The following is a 19544-nucleotide window of genomic DNA, read 5'->3' on the forward strand; positions in this document are numbered from 1 at the left end:
TGTTAATGAATTACACCTCAATAAAGCTTACATGAAAAAACTTCTGAATTTCTCTTTTGTAGTTTGCTTCCCCTACATATTGCAATAAGATATAGAATCACTCAATACGGCACGTTTCATACTCTCTTCGGCACTCAGCAGCCCAAAAAAAGGTTAGATATGGAGATATTTGGATGAAAGATCTAAAATCTCATCGTCCCTAAAATCTATTTTTCTAAATTTCGAAGATTCATTGATAAGTTCGGCGAGAAAACTCGAGCCATGCAGGATTAACTAACGGTGATTATGGACGGAAGACTGACGGTAGTTGAATTGGGATAAAAGTAAAAGTTAATAGTTTTTTTACGAGACAAAAAAAAATGGATATAATTGAGATCAATGCTAAAGTCGAGGGTTTTTTTGGATATTAGACCGATAGAATTGGGACCAAAGTAAAAGTTGTGGATTTTTTATGAAATAAAAAAATGTTTTGGATATAATTATCACAAATGTTAAAGTTGAAGATTTTTTTTTGGGTATTAAGCCGGTTCATTTTGAGTTGGCTCTGGACGAATCATGAGCCCTAATATATATATTTTTTTGGTCGAATCACGAGCCCCATTGATTAGGACATTCTCTTCCCCAATATAACGTAGCATCTCCCCTCACCTAACATCTTCATTATCCAAACCCTCCTATTAAAAAACAAAATAAATAATAAATAAAAAGTTTTGAAAAACCCTAACTTTATGAAACTCCCTTTTTTCCCCCACTCCAATTATATAAGCCCACCACCAGATCCACAGAAAACCATCACTCTCTCTCATCTCTCTCTCTCTCTATCTCAACCCACAGCAAGCAAGCAAGCAAGCACTCGAAATAGAAATATTCACCGATGCTATGTATTCAGAGAACCCGTTCTTTCTTCTTCGTACTATAAATGCGCTGCTCTGATCCGACTCTCTGATCCTCTCTTCCCTTGTAGAAGCGATCAGAACCAGCCACCACCACCTTTCTCACGAAAAGAAATGGACTCGGTGTCGCCCCATGAGTTCGACGTCGTCAAGGCTGAGAAAGCCAAGGCCATGTGCAGGTACCAAAGGACCCGCAAGCTCAGGATCCTCGCCCACGCCCTCGAGCTCCTCCTCGTCCTGGTCCTGCTCTCCTGGTACTATTCCGGGCTCTCCGCCGCCGCGGGCTGCTTCCTCCGCCGCCTCGCCGGCCTCCTCGTGAAGCCCCTCGTCGTCTTTCTCATCAGCAACGGCATCATCGTGGTCATCGTCTTCTTGGCCAGGAAGAACGACGACCGCCGCCACGGCCCGGAGCAGCATCGCATCTACGACGAGTACCTCTCCGCGCGGAGAGCCTCCGGCGGAGGAGGATCTTCGGGGATGGTGGCTGCGCCGGAGGAGACCCACGTGGACAAGCAGATCGTCCCGTACGAAACCCCCCTGCCGCCCGAGAAAATCATAAAGGAAGTGCCGCTTCCCGTGCCGGAGTCCAACCCTCCTCCGATGACCGCCGACCCAGTCGTCGAGAAGGGCGCAGGGGAGGAACATGTCGTCCGCCCGGCTGCGGCTGCGGCAGCGGCAGCGGCGGAGAACCGCTACCGGAGGACGCGGTCGGAGGTGACGGGGGAGGAGGAGCCGCGGGCGGAGCTGTGCCGGTCGGCGACGGACAACGGGAGGCCCAAGCCGTTGCGCGGGGAGGGGAAGCCGTCGTCGGTGGAGGACTTGAGCAACGAGGAGTTCAACCTGACGGTGGAGAAATACATTGCGAAGACGAAGTGGCACCTGAGGGAGGAGATCATGGCCGAGGACGCCGTTCTCAGCTGCCACTCGGTGGCAGTTAATTAGGGGAAGAGGCCACCCCCCCAAAAAAAAAAAAAAAAAAAAACATAAGAGTAAATAAATATGTGAATTTCAAGGTTTCGAGTACATTAAGAAAAAAAAAAAAAGAGCAATTCGAGGAGAGTTATTTCGTAATTAAATTAGCTTTTTTTTTTCTCTGACATTTTAGGTCGGTCGCTAGTCGCTGCTGCTGCTGCTATGAGATTGTGTACTTTCTTGGCACAGTGATATTATTATGGTGATTTTCATGCAGATTATGATGATCAGCAGCGTGTCAGCCAGCTCCAGTTTCTCTGAATCACAAGACCCAATTTAAGTAAAATTAACGGCTCATTAATCATTGATTAAGATCAGGATAAGCCAAGGTTTGTCCCCGGAATTACGAAATTGCCCTCCGGATAAAGCTGCTCGGTGTCTCGTTTTTTCTACTCCTCCAAAGACCAGAGGGAACGCTCGCGAGCGATGCCTCCGATAGAGATGCCAAACCGTAGGCACTTAGGGCGCGAGACAAACTTGGCTATGGCGAGAAAGCGACCCTTGATGATCCTTCTTTCTTCTTCTTCTCCTTCTTTTTCAAATTTAGAAATAAATTATTTCCAGCAAGACCGGCATTGATTAGTGTATTAATTACTTAATTAAATTTCCCCTTAACTTTGGCTCCATGGTGATTGGCGAGTCGTGAATGGATTTAAAGACCTTCATCGTTGAATAACGTAATATTGACGGACCCAGCCGGTCAAGATTAAGTTGGCCATTCATTAGACTAATCACCGACCCAGTTGGAACCCTGGAAAGTCCGTGCGACGGATTGACCGCACCGAATATGACCCTATTGGAACCGTAGAAAGTCCGCGTGATCGATCGACCGCGCCGAATATGAGTTTACAACGACATTTTCTTTTTTCAGCCAGCAAAAATCGATTGAAATTATTAAATCGTATCTCCAGTTTGAGCCGCATACGAAACCCCGATCCCGGTTGGAGGATGTAGATCGATTTTGTTAAGCCTGTTGTAACCCCATTAAACTCGGGTTCATTTTACAAGTATTAGGATACAAATGAGAAGGCTCTCTAGGCAGCCAAATCATTCGTGCACTCATCTATGATGAATTCATCCCTGCAACCTCACGTTTAGATTTAAAAGCCACGGCGAAATCTGTGATTCCGTTTGTTTAGCAGAAAAGTAAATAATTTGAAAAATACTTTCAGAAAAAATGATCGCTTGTATCGCTTGAAATAATTAGTCAATAAATCTAGGCCCTTTTGTTCTATGTACGTGGCACCGACCCCGAAGCAATTTGCACGCGGTTGATGGGAATTAAACCTCCGAATTCCAATGCTTAAGCTAAAGATCTCCGGACACTCTAATCGAATTATCAAAACGCCGGAGAAACCGACACGTGCAGGCACATTTTTCTCAAAGCAGTGAGAGATCGCGACGCATTACAAAAATAGCAATAGACCACGACAGGCAGCTTCATGTGCGAAGCCAATATCAAGAGTCATGCACATATTCCTTCCCCGAAGTGGGTCGAGCATTCTACGTGCAAATAATTGCTCAGCTGTTCCCAAAGGTCGCTACCCTTTCTTGCTTTAGCTCCATCATGGCTCATGGCGTAGCTATCATGGAGTCAAAAAGAAGAAGCTGGTAGCCTTCATCATCATTCCGTTCATGATCGAGGAGCAACACTTTGCGATCATCGCTTTATTTTGGCACCTCCTTGTACGAAAATTTTTGCTCGCTCTCTCGTTCTCGTTTGTCGAATTGGACGAGTTGCCGATATTCGGCATGGCCTATGGATGCTTTGAGTCGTGGAGGATATCCCGGAAAATGTGTGTGGCAGTAGGTAGAGGAAGAATTACACCCTCAAGGCATTGTAAAATTATTCCCTCTGAAACTTTTCCTTTTGAAGCAATGTCTTTTGGTTTTAGAGTCCAAAACTTGCAATTTGTAATTTGTGTTGCGGATGCCGGTACAGGGTTTGTTTCGATTTTCCGGTACGAGCGTTGAGTGTTCGTGACTTTCCTTTTGATCTCAACCCAATGATGGAAGGACATTAGAAGTGTCAAAATTTGCGTACGGCGCTTACTCTGGTGTCAAAATTTTTGGCCGGCTCACTTAAGTGCCAAATCGGAGAAAAAACGATAACTTAAGTAGCAACTGCTAGAAATTCTGGCCATTATTTAGCTTATTAATTTTTTGTCATCTTCCCAATAATATCCTTTAAATTCGTAAGCTCGATCACTTTGTTTGTTCTCCGAATTGCATCTCTTGTGCCAGATTCACCGCATGTCAATTTTAACACCAACAACTAGTTACTATAGTCTTTTAAATTTTTCATGATAGACTTGCATATTATCTCAGCTCCCAAAGCTTAAATTCTAAAATTTCTTAGTTCGTTACCCTCATGAATGAAAATCCTCATGCCTATATACTTTTCTTGTTGTTGCCTTACCGTTGATACGATAGATATCGAGTTTTAAAGCTGTTTTTTCTTTCGATAACGGTCCGCTGGAGTTCGACCCAAATTTGCCCCACCTGGACTAATCCACCCTCCGCGTGATCTCAACGGATGCCTCCCTCCATCGGCCCGATGCACAGTATTGTCCCACATGGCTTGACCACGAGCCTTAAATGCTCTTTATATTTATGTGGTATCATTCCCGCTAAAAGCTTAAGTTTTTACGAATAGTGCAAGAAGTGCATTAAATTAAGAATGAGTGCTTCCCCCTTTCCTACACACACCAAATCTTGTCCATTCTTTCCAATTTCTCCATGCCAACAAGTCTCCAATTGACCAAAAGAGGAATTGGGGTGGATCGTGCACACGATTATACGAAAGGAAAATGCTTTATGACGAGTAATAATTGATTGGGAGATCGTGTGGTCGTAAGTAACTAACAATCTTGTCAGGCTAGCGATTCCCTATATAAAAAGGACCCTTCTTTATGAGTATTTAGGAACATAAAAAAGCAAAACTTTAGGTTATGTTATCCACTAAAATGCAAAGGAAGAACCAAAAAGTGTCGTTCTTTTTTTCGCCTTGTATCTTTCTCTACTAAGGACACTAGTACCAACCTCCTGCTTGATTGTTTATTATAGATTTGCTCAATTATTTGCTCCGGGTGTCTTCTTGTCCGTACACACTTGGCCCATATTGAAAACTATAGGGTGGCGACAGTATTATATGTTGAAAGATAATAAATGCGGACGGAATATTTGCGTGTATACATGGATACTATTGGAATTTAATTTAGGATTTCCTCCCTTTTGGTATATTTCTTTGAGATATACCGGATGAAAATGGAAAATTATCCAAAAAAGTCTTGAACCTGTTGGACTTTTGCCAGTTCAATCATAAATCTTTTCAATTTTACCAATTGAGTCCATTCTAAAAATTTTGACTAAAAATTGCTGACGTGGAATCCGATTGTCCTACGTCATACGGTCGGAGCACTAACGTGGACAATTAATTTTATTTTAAATTTTTTTTTTCAAAGTTTTTATTGATTTTTTCTTTTTCTTTTCTTATTGGTCGTCAAGGGTCATTGGGCCCTCGTCGGCTGTAGGCTAGGGCCACAACGCCTTGCGTAGACCATCGTGGTCGCAAGCAAGGCCGTGATGGCCTAGGCGAGGCCATAGGGTCAACCTCCTTGTGGTTGCTATGGCCTCACCCAGGTCCGAGTGAATCCAAACGACCCTCGTCGATTGCTGAGAAAAGAAAATAAACAATAAAAAAATAATAAAATTCAGCAATTGACAAAATTTGAAAATGTTTATAATTCAATTAACAAAATTAAAAATTTTATATTTAAATTGGCAAAAGTGTAATACGTTTTATGACTTCATGGGTAATTTTTCATTTATGAAAATAATGTGGAAGTTTATTGAAAAATTAATTTCTCCATGTTCTTTTCCCGATGAGGTAGCATTGCATCTGACCCCAGTCAATATCTTGTGCCTGTCATACAAAAGACAACATAAATTTAACAAATCTAACAACCTATTATCGTATTCAGTTGGACTAATCTTATTCGCGAAATTTGAGTCGCGTTCATGGATCACCACATTAAATCCGACATATCATCTTCCTCGTCCCATCAATTATTAGATGGAAGAGACTATTTGTCCTCATAAATGCACCTAGCAATGCACATAAATATCATCAACGGCCGTGGTGTTTGATTTGACTTAGCAAAGATTAGACAGTCTAACAGACAAGATCGGTCAAGAAATATTTGTCGTAGCTGTCTCCATTATCAAGCAATAATACTCGTGTCCGTCTCTCTAGGTACACATGAATGTCTACGAGGACTAAGTTTATATTTTAAAGATGTGAATATTGACCGTTCTATATAGAGCACGGCCAAAAATCGTTGATGTGAATGCCCGGCTATACTTAAATGGTAGAATATTAAAAATGCTGTTAAAAGATTATCCATGTTAGTACCGACCATGTCGTGTAAGCCGGTCAGCGTCTACGTTAGCGACTTCTGGCCAAAATTGGCAAAATTTAAAAAGGTCTGGAGTTTAATTGGCGAAATTAAAATGTTTATGATTGAATTGACAAAAATGCAATAGGTTTGAGACTTTTTGACCAATTTACCCCTACAAGGAGCAAGTTTCTATCTTGAAGAAGCGAAGCAAGGGAAAATCTCCGTTCAATCTCTACCAAAGCAGGGGCATAGCCATGAATGATTGCTCGCACTTTCTTTCTTCAACAAGTCATGCTTGATCATATTCTATATTCCCTTAACAACATAAGACAACAACTCAATCTTTAGCTTCCCACTTTAGTCTTCATATCTTGGGGGATTTATTTACAATTATTTAGACCCAGTTTAGTCCAACTTGAGTAAACGAGATTAGCACTCCATTAAGATCTAGTTGGTGATAATCAGAGATCATTCCAAAGAAGAAAAGTTCCATAAGCTTAAGAAAAGTTTGCTCATTGATGGATGGGTCAACATCATGGCTTTGCATGCTGGTTGTAACTTGTGACATTGATTTTTGCGGAAGGTGGAGATAGTGAAAATAATCTACCCATCATTATCCCCACCACCTGCTTTTCTAGATATCCAATTTGATCTTTTCTTTCCTGCTCTTGCAAATGTCTTGGAACATTGCTAATTTTTCTGTTCGGGTAGGCGATTTTGTACTCACAATGAGAAAGAAAAATAAAAAAAATAAAAAATTGACAAGGTCGTTTGTTGTCAAACAAAAAACGTGGCCGCCCTTTATGTCCCTTCACATTGTCATTTAGAACCCCCTCCAACTTTGCAAAAGACAAGAGAAAAAAGGGTGATGGCAAAGGAGGGGATGAATTGACAGGAGGGTTTTTCTTTTTCTTACGTCCAAAAATTGTTGTTTTCCCTCGCTTTGATTGGATGTGCTTTTGAAGCTTCTTAGAAGATTGCAATTTACTAGCACGGATCTTGTTTGCATCGATTCGATCCGTGGATTGTTGTTGGGAAGGTAGATGATGAAATGATCTTTCTTTTTCACACAAGTATTGTTGATCTCATGACGAAAAAACCGACCAAATAGCTTCTCGAGCTCTAAGTTTCGAAATACCTAATGATGCTGACCATATGCACAAAATGGAAAGACATTAATATACATGTCTCATGAATCGAAATTGACACAATCAATTATTCTCAATGCAACCAATCCCTAGATATTTAATTACTGACATGAATGCTGGGATGGACTGTGACAGTGGGTGGTCAATTTCCAAAGGAACAGGTGAAAAAAGAGAAAACCAAAAAGCTCATGCTGCTTTCATCCAAAATGAGCCAATAATGAGCCACCTATGACTTTTGCAGCTGTAGGTACTGCCTGATCCTTCCAGCCTACCCAGGATAAATGCAACACTACTCAGGATATGATATGGCTGATTTAGGATTTTAATCCAAACTTCACATCCGATTAAATACATGACAACCCCAATGAGATCTTATGTCGCCACGATGGTATGAAGAAATAATCATCGTTAATGTAGAAACGAAGCGGGTTTCATACATATTAGTGAGGGCGGGCAGGGTACGGCATGTATCCAACATGGTCTTAATATATGATAAGTTGAGTTTATCTTAGCTTTGAATCTTGGTGATGATTTCTTTATATGAAAAATACGGGTGCCCCCACCAAATGTGTCGAATATTTTTCAAGAACTAGATTTGTCTTTTTTTTCTAGACCGCGCCAGTTCCATGTCTAGCTGTATTATAGTCTTAAAACTAAAAGGGTCGTATGACAAATTTTCTATGCATATTTACGATTCTACCACTGCCAGTTCAGAGCACTGAGGGAGAAATGATTGGGTCAAATTCAGTGGTCTTGTCCCTTGCCTCAAATTTGGGGGTTTTCTCCGACTGTTTTTGGTGGAATGTGGTGGAGCGAAGTTGGTATCCATTTGAGTGTTCTGTTATTTTCTAAGATTTTATTTTGTCTTCCTTTTTCAAATCTGAGGTTAAGAACTCTTTCTCAGGCTTGAAATGTGTTCACAGCACACAACCATGTCATTCCCATAGTTCAAGATTAGGCTAAGGCTATGATGTTCCCATTAAGGTTAGGCTAAATTTTTAACCAGAGACCCTTGCGATCGGCGCCGGCTTGTTGGAACATCATTTGGGGTCAATCGATTCGCTAGAAGTACGGCACAATGACGAATGCATACTAATGAACTAATGACAGATTGCTTCATTGTTTACGCACTGTTGACATGAGCTTCCTTTCATCAATCAAAATGTTGAACTCAAACAAGTAACTAGCATTCCAAACCTACATCGGACTTGGAATAGGAGCTTTTTAACAGTACAGGTAGCACTGATCTGCTTGACTAGGGGCTCTTCAATCTGCTAAGGGGTCGGTTGTTTCCTCCGCAAGGCGTGTCACGAGCACGGGACAACCGTTTTTCAATCGCGAAAAGAGCGCCCACTTCTCTAGAGTCGGGTCGGGGTCGAGGACCCTCCACCTATACAAGGTTCACGGGTTAACCAATTAATCACGTGTAATCGCAGATGCCGGGCCTGTCATGAGGGAGAACTCACTTGTAGGTGGTGACAAGCCGGTGGAGGAAGACCAGCATCATGGCCTTAGCCATGTTCATTCCCAGACAAGTCCTTCCCCCGGCCCCGAAGCCTAAGAAGCTGCATGGTAATTTCGACTCATCCTATTGCGACACAAAGAAGGGCTGAGTCATCAATAAGCATAAAAGCAAAAATTTAAGGATCGTAATCCCTTTCTTCTGCATCTCTTATAAAAAAAAATGAGGTAGAAACATAGAAAATCACGTCGAATCTGGAGGGATTGAACTCGAAGGGGTTGTCATGAACCATAGGATCGAAATGTACAGATTTTGCATCGACATTGATGTTCCATCCTCTCTTGATTCTATATCCTGCACATCGGCGAAGATAAGAATGTGAATACGTTCTCAATTGAAAAATGTTCCGTTAAAATGACTCGAGTGGGTTTCGGGCTTTGATTTATGGACAACCTTCGATATTGGAGTCCTGAAGCACCAGCCTCGGAAACCATGGCACTACAGATGCCATCCTCAAGGATTCCTTGACAACCTACTTCGAAACCACTAGTTAGAGCATTTATGGCGAATTACCGTGATTACAAATGAGATGGAACTCTTAGGAAGAAATCCAGAAACATGATGCACAGAACCTTCCACATGTACCTTGGAAGCATATGACATCTCGCCAATGTCTTCCAGTTTCAGACTTCCCGACATTTTCTTCGCGAAACATACTTGTTCAGCCTGCTCAACCAGAATGCCCCTTGTAAGTCAATCCTCAACTGGTCATCGTTCAGAATCGATTCGAAACTGGCAAAGAGTTCTAGTAATGGCATTAAGTTACTTACTCTTAGTTTGTCTAAAATTGTCTCGTTCTCACCCAAGTACTTCACCATCCAAGTTATAGCACTCGCTGTCGTATCATGACCTGCAAGAAATTTCTCCTGAGCAGGTGAAATAATATCTCTAACTTCAGGAGTGTCTTATAAACTTGAATCGAACATCACCAACCGGTTAACGCAGAAAATGGAAGTCTGGGGAAATTAGGAGCAGAGAAGGGCTTATTATGAAGACTTAAAACAGGAAAATGCCCCTTCCTCAGTAGAAGCTCGTTCATAAGTTCTGGACTAAAGTCTTGGGTCACCCATTGATTTCCCTTTTACTGTCTTAAGTACTTTTGATGCTTGCTAAGGGGCGAAGAGGTCGAGCGGTACAATAGAATTCTGGGTTATAGAGCAAGATTGGCTCACCTGCAATTATCATTGTCAAGATGTTATCTTTTGTCTCTCCAACGGTTAGCTTTGGGCCTTTCTTGCACTCTGTTTCATCATCATTTGAGAGCAGGTGTTGAAGACAATCCTCGTGAGAAGTTCCTGAGAGTCTTCTTTGAGTAATCAAAGTCTCCAATGCACTCATAAGTCGCTCTCTGGCCTGCATAGTACTCACCATAATTAAGCTCGAAAGGCCAAAAAGTTCTTCCAAATTCATAGCACGGGGTAGCGAGACAACTTGTTTTTCTTTGCCAAACTAGATCTTGAGGAGCAATCGGATGACGGAGATATTGGCTCAATCGGTGGCGTCATACGACACTGTCCTATGAGTCATTTTCCTTTCCGCAACAAGAATCACATACAAAAAATAGACGCTCTAGGATTAGGGGATACCTGAATGCCTCTTTGGAATCTAGTCCTGGGTAACCTTAGAGGGAAAGCGAGCATAGCTTTGCAAACAATACCGACGTCCTCCTGCAACATTTCTAGCTGTCGTCCACTCTCTAGACTCAGCAACATCCTGCACATTATTTTGAAAGTGATCTGCACCGAAAAATCAGCAAAGTAAGCACATCAATGTGACATGAATAGGTACAACGGTTCATGAGTTCGGCCAATCGTGTGCCAAGAAACTGCAATATCTCGGATCACAACAGACCCGCCCCAGCTCAAACTCTTCTCAAGAGAATAATCAAAGTTTCTCATGATATCCTCTGCAAACAATGCAATTACCTTAAGTGCTTCATCGAGAACGACCACGGTTCCTCTGTGTTCCCAGCCAAGTAGAGACTTCACGATCAGCTCATCAAATTGCTGGATGAAGGCTGATAGAGAGCATGTGGAGAAAAAGTTGCTCAGATGTCCACGGATATGCCTGTGCTGTTGATGGGATGCGCACAGTAGGCTTTGATCGCCCACTAACTGTGCTATTGATCTTATGTATCTCTTGCTGAATTTCCCGGAATCATTATTTAGGATCATCTTTGCCGATGTGGCAGTCGAGACGAAAACATGGGTCTCTCCAAAGATGTTGGTCTTGAAGCATCTTCCATACCTGCAGATATTACATCGCCATCTTCAATTCCCAAACAGAAGTTGAGTTTCGAAGCTCGTTACAGTTTGGTAGTCTCATGTTATGATAGAATGAACTAATCAATACCATACAAAGCGGGCGAAACCAATTAACACAAACCCCATCCGACCTCCAATTAGTAGTCATTGTCATCTGCACTATTCCAATCTAATATATCCGATAGCATCATAAGGTTTATAAGCTATCAGAATGTCAAAAGGTCAACCGGAATCATGTCTGAAGCAATAGTAGTGACCCCGGAAACCTCCCACAATGCGGTTGTACGGCAAGAACACAAGTTACTGAGACATGTTATTAGGAAGTTATGCACCTGTAAGCTGTCAAAAAATGCTTCAGAGCGAAACATCGAATCAACCACGTGTCGCTCCATTAAGTGTACGAGTACGAATAAATCAAGTACGCAGCATATGTGCTCTTTCGAATTTTTCTGGAAAGGTAGTGACGGTCGATCTGCATGCATATACACGACTAGCTGTAGCATCTCTGTCTTTGCATCACATGTTCAACAGAATGCGCTCTCCGGTCTACCTCAATCTCATGAACAGAAACTTCCTGTCATATTTCAGGCAGGGATTGAAAAAGGCGTGCCTTTGCCGTGATTACTAAGACCGTAGGAAGTTGCGGAATTCGAAGGGATTCATCTTACTTTACCATGGTTATGTTGATAAAAGTCCAAGACTAGCGTACCACATGAAAAGCAACAAAATCCTATCGAGAGGAAGTATCATTTCAGGGATTATGATCGACTCCATCTACCAATCATATGTACACAACAGAGTTAGTTGATTCGCTCATCATAAGAAGAAAGAAGCACGTCGCTTACCGGAGGCAACGGCTCTCCACAAAGCTGTAAAATCCCCTGCCGCTGTTGATGGCAGCCATGAACTGAACTGTCTCTCCGATCAGAAGCAGTCCGAGACTTCCGGGAGGGACATCAACCTCGGACTCCTCCTCGTGATCTCTTCGCCGCCGCACAAGCACGAAGCTGCCGAGAACAAGAGCGGCGCAGAAGCAAAGGCAAGCCCAGGCATGATACAGAGGTACAAGCATTGTTTGTTTCTCCCTGTTCTTGTTTCCCTCTGCTGAACAATGCAATGAGGTTCTGAGACTTGTCCAGCCAGACATTCTTTCTTCAACCCAAAGATCTCAACGTTGCAGTGCAGGAGGACACGTGTGCGGTCGAGGGTAGGGGTTGTGGTTTATCGGTTGTGGAGGCTCCTCGTGCAGTGCTTGACGTAACAAGTCCACTAAACTCCATCTCCACAGTAACCTAAAGCTCATCTTGGTCCCTTCTGCAATGGAGGCGGTTCAGTGGGCGGGTTCCGAACCTTTTCTTAGTCAACTTGTGGGTGATAAAGATCAAAAGGGTCTTTGGTTGAATGAGTGCATTTCAGAAGTGGAAGTAGAAGAAAAGCTTCGATTCTGAGCTCCTCCCATCGCAAGTCTGCAAGTTGCAGAACGACCCAGCTGAGGTGATCATGACAAAAAAAAAACCTGTCTTGGACACAGTTCACTGTTCAGACATGGATGTATTTAGTTTCTTTGTTACATGACCCACCACCTTCTCAAGCCGAGAAATTCCCAAGTGCAAAGCGGCTCTTTTGATTATGGAGGAAGAAGATTTAAGGAGAGAAAGCAGAAAACCATTTGAGCTTATTTTGCCATTCGATCGCTCACAAGTTTTTTTTTTTTTCCTTCTTTTGCTTTCACTACTCTTCTTTGCTATTGGAGCTCTTGAGAGCCTTCCAGTCAATAAGCCCCGTTTGATTTCCCATCAAAGTAAATGATAATTTAGTCCTAAAATGTTAAGAGTGCCCTCAAATTTTGGATCCGGATTGCAATGTTATGGGTGATATTGATCAAATTGGGCCGTCCAAATCAAAATGGATGATCCGATTTGATCCATGTCACATTTTCAAAATTTTTAAAAATTCCCGTCCAAAATTTTTTCCCCATTTTCAAGAGGTGACATGTATCAAATCAAGCCGTTTATTTTGATTTGGACGGCTTGATTTGATCAATATCACCCCTACTTATATATAGAACACGCGCGCGCGCACATATATATACTTATGAAAATAGGGCAATTCCTTTAAGGAAGAATACCGTAATCAATTCCAAGTCTTTTAATAAGTGCAATCAAACCTTAAAACTTATTCGATTAACTTCAATCAATACAATCGAATGTTTCTGTTAACTTTGTGCAAATTAAGTGATCGAAAATTACCAACGCGTTATTTTTTTTTAATATATTGCTAGGACGCGTGATGCTGCCAAAAACCCGTCCATTCATTGAAACTTATGGAAATTTATAAATAATCAAATAAATATGGACATTTTGATGTGAAAATTACTGGTGTGTATATAAAATGGGAAATTTCTAGTGGGGTCTATCCGGTTTTTGTGGGCTGATTCTAGGGGAACGATTTGTTCACGTGGCGGTCAAACTTGACCGACTCTGCAAGGAAAAGGTCGGTTTCTTCTTCTTCTTCTTCTTCTTCTACAAGTTTACCGTTAACCCCCACAAACCCTAGCATGGCTTAAACCCTCCCGTTCTCTGACATCCCCAGAATTTCACAAACCTCGCTGCAGAAGAGGCAAAAATGTTTCGCTCAGCAGAGACAAACCTCCCCTCGTCGAGGACCATCGTCTCCGTGGCCGCGTCGGTCACTTTCTCGGCCCTTGCCCTCCGCCTGCTCGACAAAATTCCCGACGCCGTCGAGTACTGCTTCCTCTCGCGCCTCCGGGTCCTGTCCACGAGACTGTCTTCTCGGCTCACTGTGGTCATCAAGGACTCCGACGGGCTCGCCCCGAACCGGATGTTCGAGGCCTCCCACCTCTACTTGGGCACCAAGTTATCCCCATCCACCAAGAGGATCGACGTGCACAAGCCGCTCCAAGAAGAGGAGCTGGTCCTCAGGATGGACACGGACCAGGAGTTGGTGGACTCCTTCATGGGCGCGGAGTTGAAGTGGGTCTTGATGTCCTCGACCCATGAAAACTCGGCGTCCGAGAGTAAAATGTCGAGTCACCGAGGGGTATTGAAGGCGGAAACAAAGTACTTCGAGCTCAGTTTTCACAAGAAGCACAGGGGAATGGTGCTGAAATCCTACTTGCCCTGGATTTTAGGCAAGGCAAAAGAAATTAAGGAAGGGAGGAAGATGGTGAAGCTTCATACAGTCGATTACAACGGATCGGATTATTGGGGGTCCATCAATCTCAATCATCCCGCGACTTTCGATACCATGGCAATGGAGCCCGAGATGAAGGCGGCCTTGATGGATGACCTCAATCGATTTGTTGCGGGGAGGGAGTACTATAAAAGCGTGGGAAGGGCGTGGAAGCGAGGATATCTGTTGTATGGGCCACCTGGGACGGGGAAATCGAGCCTGGTCGCGGCCATGGCGAACTATCTTAAGTTCGACGTGTATGATCTGGACTTGAGTGAAGTACAGTGCAATTCCGATTTGAGGAGGTTGCTGATCGGAACTGGTAACCGGTCAATTATAGTGATTGAGGACATCGATTGGTCGAAGGAGTCTAAAACCTCAGATGAGGAGAAGGTAAGCTTTTGTTTCATTTTTGTTGGGATTGGCTTTTTGGCGAAAAACTAAAAGGATTTGGGATCAAATTTTCCTGGGCAAAATACTTTACAGGCACGAAAATTCAGAACAGGAAGAGTAATTGTGAGACATATAGATGAAAAGCTTAGAGTTCGATGCGTTTTGGCTTTTGCAGATTACTCTATCAGGGTTGCTCAATTTCATCGATGGCCTGTGGTCGTGCTGCGGAGACGAACGCATCATCGTATTCACTACGAACCACAGGGACCGCCTTGATCCAGCATTACTGAGGCCCGGTCGTATGGACCTGCACATCCACATGTCTTATTGCTCGTTCGGCGGTTTCAAGACACTGGCATCTAACTACCTGGGAATTCAGGATCATCCACTGTTCGGAGAGGTCGAGGAGCTGCTGAAGGTGGTTCAAGCAACACCCGCTGAAATTGCAGGCGAGCTCATGAAGTCTAAGTATCCGGATTTTGCACTTCAAGGCCTGATCGAGTTTCTCCGTTTGCAAGAGAGCTGAAATTCCGGAGGACATGTTCAGCTATAGAAATGAACTATTAGTGAAGAAGAAGTGCAAGACAGAATGCTGATCCTTCGTTATGTAGATAAGACAGCATTTGGGTCCATTTTCCAACAATAAAAAAAAAAATTTACCAGATTAACTTTCTGCATTTTATGCACATGTATTCTCACAAAAATTGAGAGAGCACACAAAGTTGCTCCTCCTACCTAAGTATGAGGACTTGTATAGAACAAGAGAACGATAGCAACTTCATAAACGGTAGGGGAAAAAAAGTAGTTTCAACCTCAAGACACTAAAAGAGACGAATAACTGTTCAAAGTTTGTCGCTCCAGCTTATAAGAGAGACGACTTTACATTGCACTTGAGGAGATGGTGCTTCGAATTCTCTTCGTACCCCTTCTTTCAGCTCTACATCACCATCTTCTCTATTGATCCGAGAGAGTGCTAGTTTGTAAGTTCAAAGTCCGATACAACAAATGAATCGATATCCTTCTTTCTAGGGTTGACCCTCAAAATCTGCAAGGCAGGAATTGTGGATTGCATAAACCAGCATTTGTTGAGCTCCAGCAGCAAATTACACAAATTGGAAATTTGGTGGTCATAGGACAGTATCATTCCTAAGGCATACTGCAAATTCTGTAGCTCACACTTCATCAGTGTACACATGACCCAGAATAAAATGCAGATGGTTTACTTCTGGACGAGCATAATGAGATCATGTAACTTCCAGGAAACACTAGCATATCTCACGTAGTAAAGAATTTAGCCTGACTCAGCATTCCTTACAGGGAAAGGTTTAGGATGTCTCCGAAGCTGCTCTTGGAGTGGCTTGATATGAGCTTCTTGAACATATGCTTCCCCAAGTTCGGCAGTTAGGTCACCAGGGAGAAAGCCTGAAACATAAGAGATGTGGAGTTACAGAAGATCCAGCAAACAATACATGTCATTTTCTTCTATCCGGGTCGTGTTGGAGGGTTACTCAACATGGTGGAAATCGGAATTTCAAGTGCAAGATTTTCAAAATTTCCATCAGAGAGACAGGAATGCATACTGCAGACATGAGCGATCAGGCAGGTCAAGAGAGCATAAGATGCTATATAATATGGAACCACATGACCAACATCAGCTGATGCCCAGCATATTCGACAGGAAAGTTCCCCCTTCTCCACATAAAACTGCACGTTGCCCAGGAGCATGGATTAGATTATCGTGTACATGTAGCAAGTAAGGTACAAGACAAAAGTCGAAGCACACTTTAAGTCTGACCTGTGCAAACGTGTAACCAGGTGGACATTCTCTGACTTTCGGATCCAAGGGATCATATACTGAGAGGATGACAAGTGCACTATCCAATCGTTTATTGATATTGTCAATAACCATAAGCAACTTGTCAAGCCCTTGGCCCTTGTACTCAGCATGCTCACATTCAAATCTGCACATGTAAAATAAGTCAGCATTTTCCGCCAAAAAGAAAAACGACAAGGTAGCATTGGACGAAAGAGAACGTAATTGTGTTATCTTCAACCAGACACTAACTGACCTTGCACATAATTGTCTATGCTGAAATTTGAACATTGCCTCCGAATCATCTTCTTCCCTATATGTCAAAATGCCTCAGGGAATCGTCAAGAATGATATTACATTGAATGGATCGACTCAATGATAGTGCCTTGTGGTGGCCATGCACTTGCCTTTTAAGGTGTTCTCGGCCACCCCAAGTGTGAACGATCATCTCTGGTGGAACCTATGGGCGACAGTATCTTTCTATTACCAATGTTTGCAGAAGCAAAATTTCAAACAAACAAAGGTCCAAGTAGCCATGTATCCAAGACGGGCACATCATGATACTTCTGGACAGAATCGAAATAACCCAATGGAGTGACTTGTTAAAATATTAAACGCTCATTTTTAACAACCTATTTGGTGGCGGAAAAATTAATTCAAACTTCAAAAAGATTGTGCCAACAACAGTCACAAATGCCATAACTCTTTACCTTTGCACCAGCTGAACCACTGACTGACCAGAGGAGTTCTTCAACAATTTCACCCCATAACAGCTCCTGCACTAGTAAGAGTCATAAGTTAAAGCCTGGCCCACTAGTACAGATGCACACCCCAGATCAATCTGGAATACTTCCGATTGAGCATGCTTAGCAGGAAATTTAAGCAGCTATGGTGATTATAACTTTATAAGAATCTTGTCATCAGGAAAAAACGCTTGTGCAATGGTATCACAACGTGGGTTTACAAACCCAATAGAGAAGAGGAATAGAACCTTTCTCGTAGTAAAGAGAGGAAAAGATTTCCTAAGATTGAACCTCATCTGCAAAGTGTAAAAGAAGTACTCAGAAGTGCAATCCAAAAAAGCTAATATGGTATCTAATCAACTCAAGAAAGACAGAACCCTAGGGAATTGGAAATAAGAGTACCTGACAGCCGAATTTTGACAGAATGCCAGTCCCACTCCTGTCAGTTTTATGTTTCCCGCTTGATATAATTTCTTGAATCAGATTCAAATACACGTACTCCTCATGTCTGTCAAGAATCAGCTTTGGAAGGAAGTCAAAGCTTCTGAAATTTGAAGCATCACAAAAGTTGGTCGTTGTGCCTGATGCAGGGTGCTCCAGTTGAGAATCCCTCATGCGAACATAGGTCACAAAGGAATGTCTGATATCGTTTTCCACCATTGGAGGAGATGCGCACCATGGCCGAAACACAGACAAATCGATAGAGGGAATGAAGGTGTCACAGTCAACATGATCCTCAATCTCAGTAATATGTATAGCAACACAATCCGGAGCATTTAGCGCTTCCCTGTATCAAGATTCATCAATAAGTATGTCGCAATTGCAAAGTTCCTGTACCGGACACCAAGAAATACATCACCTCAGTAACTGGCCACCTCCTATGACAAACACATTCTCTATTGCTGAACAATAGCGAGATGACGCAAGCAACTCAAGAGCTGATGCCCTGCTTCCACATAAAACAACATCCTCAGACAATTCAGTCTCCACCCTCCCGGAGCGGGTCAATATGACATTCAACCGCCCAGATAGAGGCTGAAACTGGAGAGGGATGCTCTCCCAAGTCCTACTACCCATCAATACCGCGTTCTTCTTTCTCGGATCCGAGGTAGTAGATGTAAGCTCCTTGAAGAACTTGAGATCCGAAGGCAACTTCCATGGCAACTTCCCATCCTTCCCGATGCCCATGTCGCGAGTCGCGGCCACGACAACTTGGTAACTTCTCTTGCTCGCATCACGCACATTAGCATCTCCACCGCCATCAATTTTACTAGCCATAACTGAATACTGCCAGCAGGAGGACTCGCGCTTGGCTACAGCACTACGAATTCCGAACCAAGTCGAGGATCTCAACACGAGACTGGTGACATAGAAGCCAACTTTATGAGAAGAAAGGAGAACCTGAAAGAAGAAGCGCACGCTATGTGATCCTACAACTCCTTTACCAAACGAAAAAGGGCCATTCTGATGAAACATCCAATCCTACCGATAACTGGTCGGGAATGTTCATGCCTTTTTCTGTGTCCTGCTACAATCTAAACGAAGCGCATATCCAAGTGCGAGTTCTTTACCATTTCACACCACAATGCCGCAGTAGTTCCAAGGAAATCGTAAGGTACCTCTATGTTAGTTTCAAACATTGAGCTTGAACTTAAAGCGCGTAGTGATATCAGGTGTCGGGTGACCGATCGAATGCACGCTAGCACAATTCAAACAGAATTTTGACAATCCAAACGCATCGGCAAAAGAATCTTATACGCTCTGTTCCAACGCGAATCATCAACTACGGATTTGTCGCTAGCTCGCCAATGAATACACGACCCGCGAACCCATGCTACACCCACAAAGAAGGAAGCAATCGCACACGAGCGTCTCGAACTAAACCGAGGGAAATGAGAAGGAAAGCAGGAATTACCATGACAATGGAAGCGATGGGTACGACCAGGGAGGGATGAGATGTTGAGTAAGCTGCACCAGTCTTGGTGAAAGAGAAGGACGAGGCCCGAGATGCGAATACTACCGTCTGCGTCTGGGAAGCGACTCGAGCTTCATTCGAGGGAAGATCGTTTTCCCACGGGGGGCGCTTGAGAGAGTTACAGGGGTTACAAATGAAGCAGCAGCTGGACATAACACAGGTCTGCTTATTAAACCAAACCTTTACAAATCTTAAAATGCTATGTGCAATAATTTCTGGCACTTCATTA

At 43.0% G+C, this 19544-nt stretch overlaps 4 protein-coding genes across 6 annotated transcripts; 2 read left to right on the forward strand and 2 right to left on the reverse strand.

The window, feature by feature from the left end:
- Nucleotides 1-1007: 1007 nt before the first annotated feature.
- On the forward strand, nt 1008-1835 carry LOC115738717. Its single transcript, XM_030671428.1, has one exon. The coding sequence runs from the start codon at nt 1008-1010 to the stop codon at nt 1833-1835; it is 828 nt and encodes a 275-aa protein (XP_030527288.1).
- A 6667-nt stretch (nt 1836-8502) lies between these two features.
- Nucleotides 8503-12686, reverse strand: LOC115738556 (abscisic acid 8'-hydroxylase 4). Its single transcript, XM_030671179.2, has 11 exons — nt 12574-12686; nt 12045-12407; nt 10861-11182; nt 10522-10671; nt 10108-10288; nt 9706-9785; nt 9521-9601; nt 9329-9407; nt 9123-9229; nt 8880-9001; nt 8503-8803 (listed from the first exon to the last, which is right to left on the reverse strand). The coding sequence occupies exons 2-11, from the start codon at nt 12344-12346 to the stop codon at nt 8680-8682; spliced, it is 1548 nt and encodes a 515-aa protein (XP_030527039.1). The 5' UTR covers nt 12347-12407; nt 12574-12686; the 3' UTR covers nt 8503-8679.
- Nucleotides 12687-13632: 946 nt separating this feature from the next.
- Nucleotides 13633-15576, forward strand: LOC115738557 (protein HYPER-SENSITIVITY-RELATED 4-like). The gene is made up of 2 exons (XM_030671180.2): nt 13633-14784; nt 14960-15576. Exons 1-2 carry the CDS (start codon nt 13825-13827, stop codon nt 15308-15310), a joined length of 1311 nt encoding a protein of 436 aa, XP_030527040.1. The 5' UTR covers nt 13633-13824; the 3' UTR covers nt 15311-15576.
- LOC115738554 (putative bifunctional dihydrofolate reductase-thymidylate synthase) lies at nt 15443-19542 on the reverse strand. Of its 3 annotated transcripts, none has more exons than XR_007197535.1 (11): nt 19256-19542; nt 18200-18741; nt 17743-18127; nt 17589-17636; nt 17308-17373; nt 17005-17057; nt 16854-16922; nt 16580-16745; nt 16365-16488; nt 15942-16206; nt 15443-15829 (listed from the first exon to the last, which is right to left on the reverse strand). XR_007197535.1 is itself a non-coding variant. In XM_048274614.1 (11 exons), the coding sequence occupies exons 1-11, from the start codon at nt 19466-19468 to the stop codon at nt 15758-15760; spliced, it is 1845 nt and encodes a 614-aa protein (XP_048130571.1). In that variant the 5' UTR covers nt 19469-19541; the 3' UTR covers nt 15443-15757. The 3 variants fall into 3 exon arrangements, 2 of the variants coding, with proteins under 2 accessions (XP_048130571.1, XP_030527037.1); XM_048274614.1 differs by having other exon boundaries at nt 16100-16206; nt 19256-19541; XM_030671177.2 differs by having other exon boundaries at nt 16100-16206; nt 16854-16910; nt 19256-19540.
- Between the last annotated feature and the right edge of the window lie 2 nt (nt 19543-19544).

The sequence above is a fragment of the Rhodamnia argentea genome, chromosome 2, assembly GCF_020921035.1.
Source record: "Rhodamnia argentea isolate NSW1041297 chromosome 2, ASM2092103v1, whole genome shotgun sequence".
NCBI lineage: Eukaryota > Viridiplantae > Streptophyta > Magnoliopsida > Myrtales > Myrtaceae > Rhodamnia > Rhodamnia argentea.

Bases quoted from the DNA above. Each gene is read 5' to 3' on its own strand.
- LOC115738717 (XM_030671428.1), top strand. From the start codon at position 1,008: ATGGACTCGGTGTCGCCCCATGAGTTCGACGTCGTCAAGGCTGAGAAA.
- LOC115738556 (XM_030671179.2), bottom strand. From the start codon at position 12,346: ATGTCTGGCTGGACAAGTCTCAGAACCTCATTGCATTGTTCAGCAGAG. The intron at 9,786-10,107 runs GTGAGCCAATCT...AATTTCTTGCAG, and splicing joins CTTGACAATGATAATTGCAG to GTCATGATACGACAGCGAGT. The intron at 9,002-9,122 runs GTGATTTTCTAT...GTGTCGCAATAG, and splicing joins TCAATCCCTCCAGATTCGAC to GATGAGTCGAAATTACCATG.
- LOC115738557 (XM_030671180.2), top strand. From the start codon at position 13,825: ATGTTTCGCTCAGCAGAGACAAACCTCCCCTCGTCGAGGACCATCGTC. The intron at 14,785-14,959 runs GTAAGCTTTTGT...TGGCTTTTGCAG, and splicing joins AAACCTCAGATGAGGAGAAG to ATTACTCTATCAGGGTTGCT.
- LOC115738554 (XM_048274614.1), bottom strand. From the start codon at position 19,468: ATGTCCAGCTGCTGCTTCATTTGTAACCCCTGTAACTCTCTCAAGCGC. The intron at 16,489-16,579 runs GTCAGACTTAAA...GGCAACGTGCAG, and splicing joins CTGGTTACACGTTTGCACAG to TTTTATGTGGAGAAGGGGGA. The intron at 15,830-16,099 runs GTAAGGAATGCT...CCTGCCTTGCAG, and splicing joins GACATCCTAAACCTTTCCCT to ATTTTGAGGGTCAACCCTAG.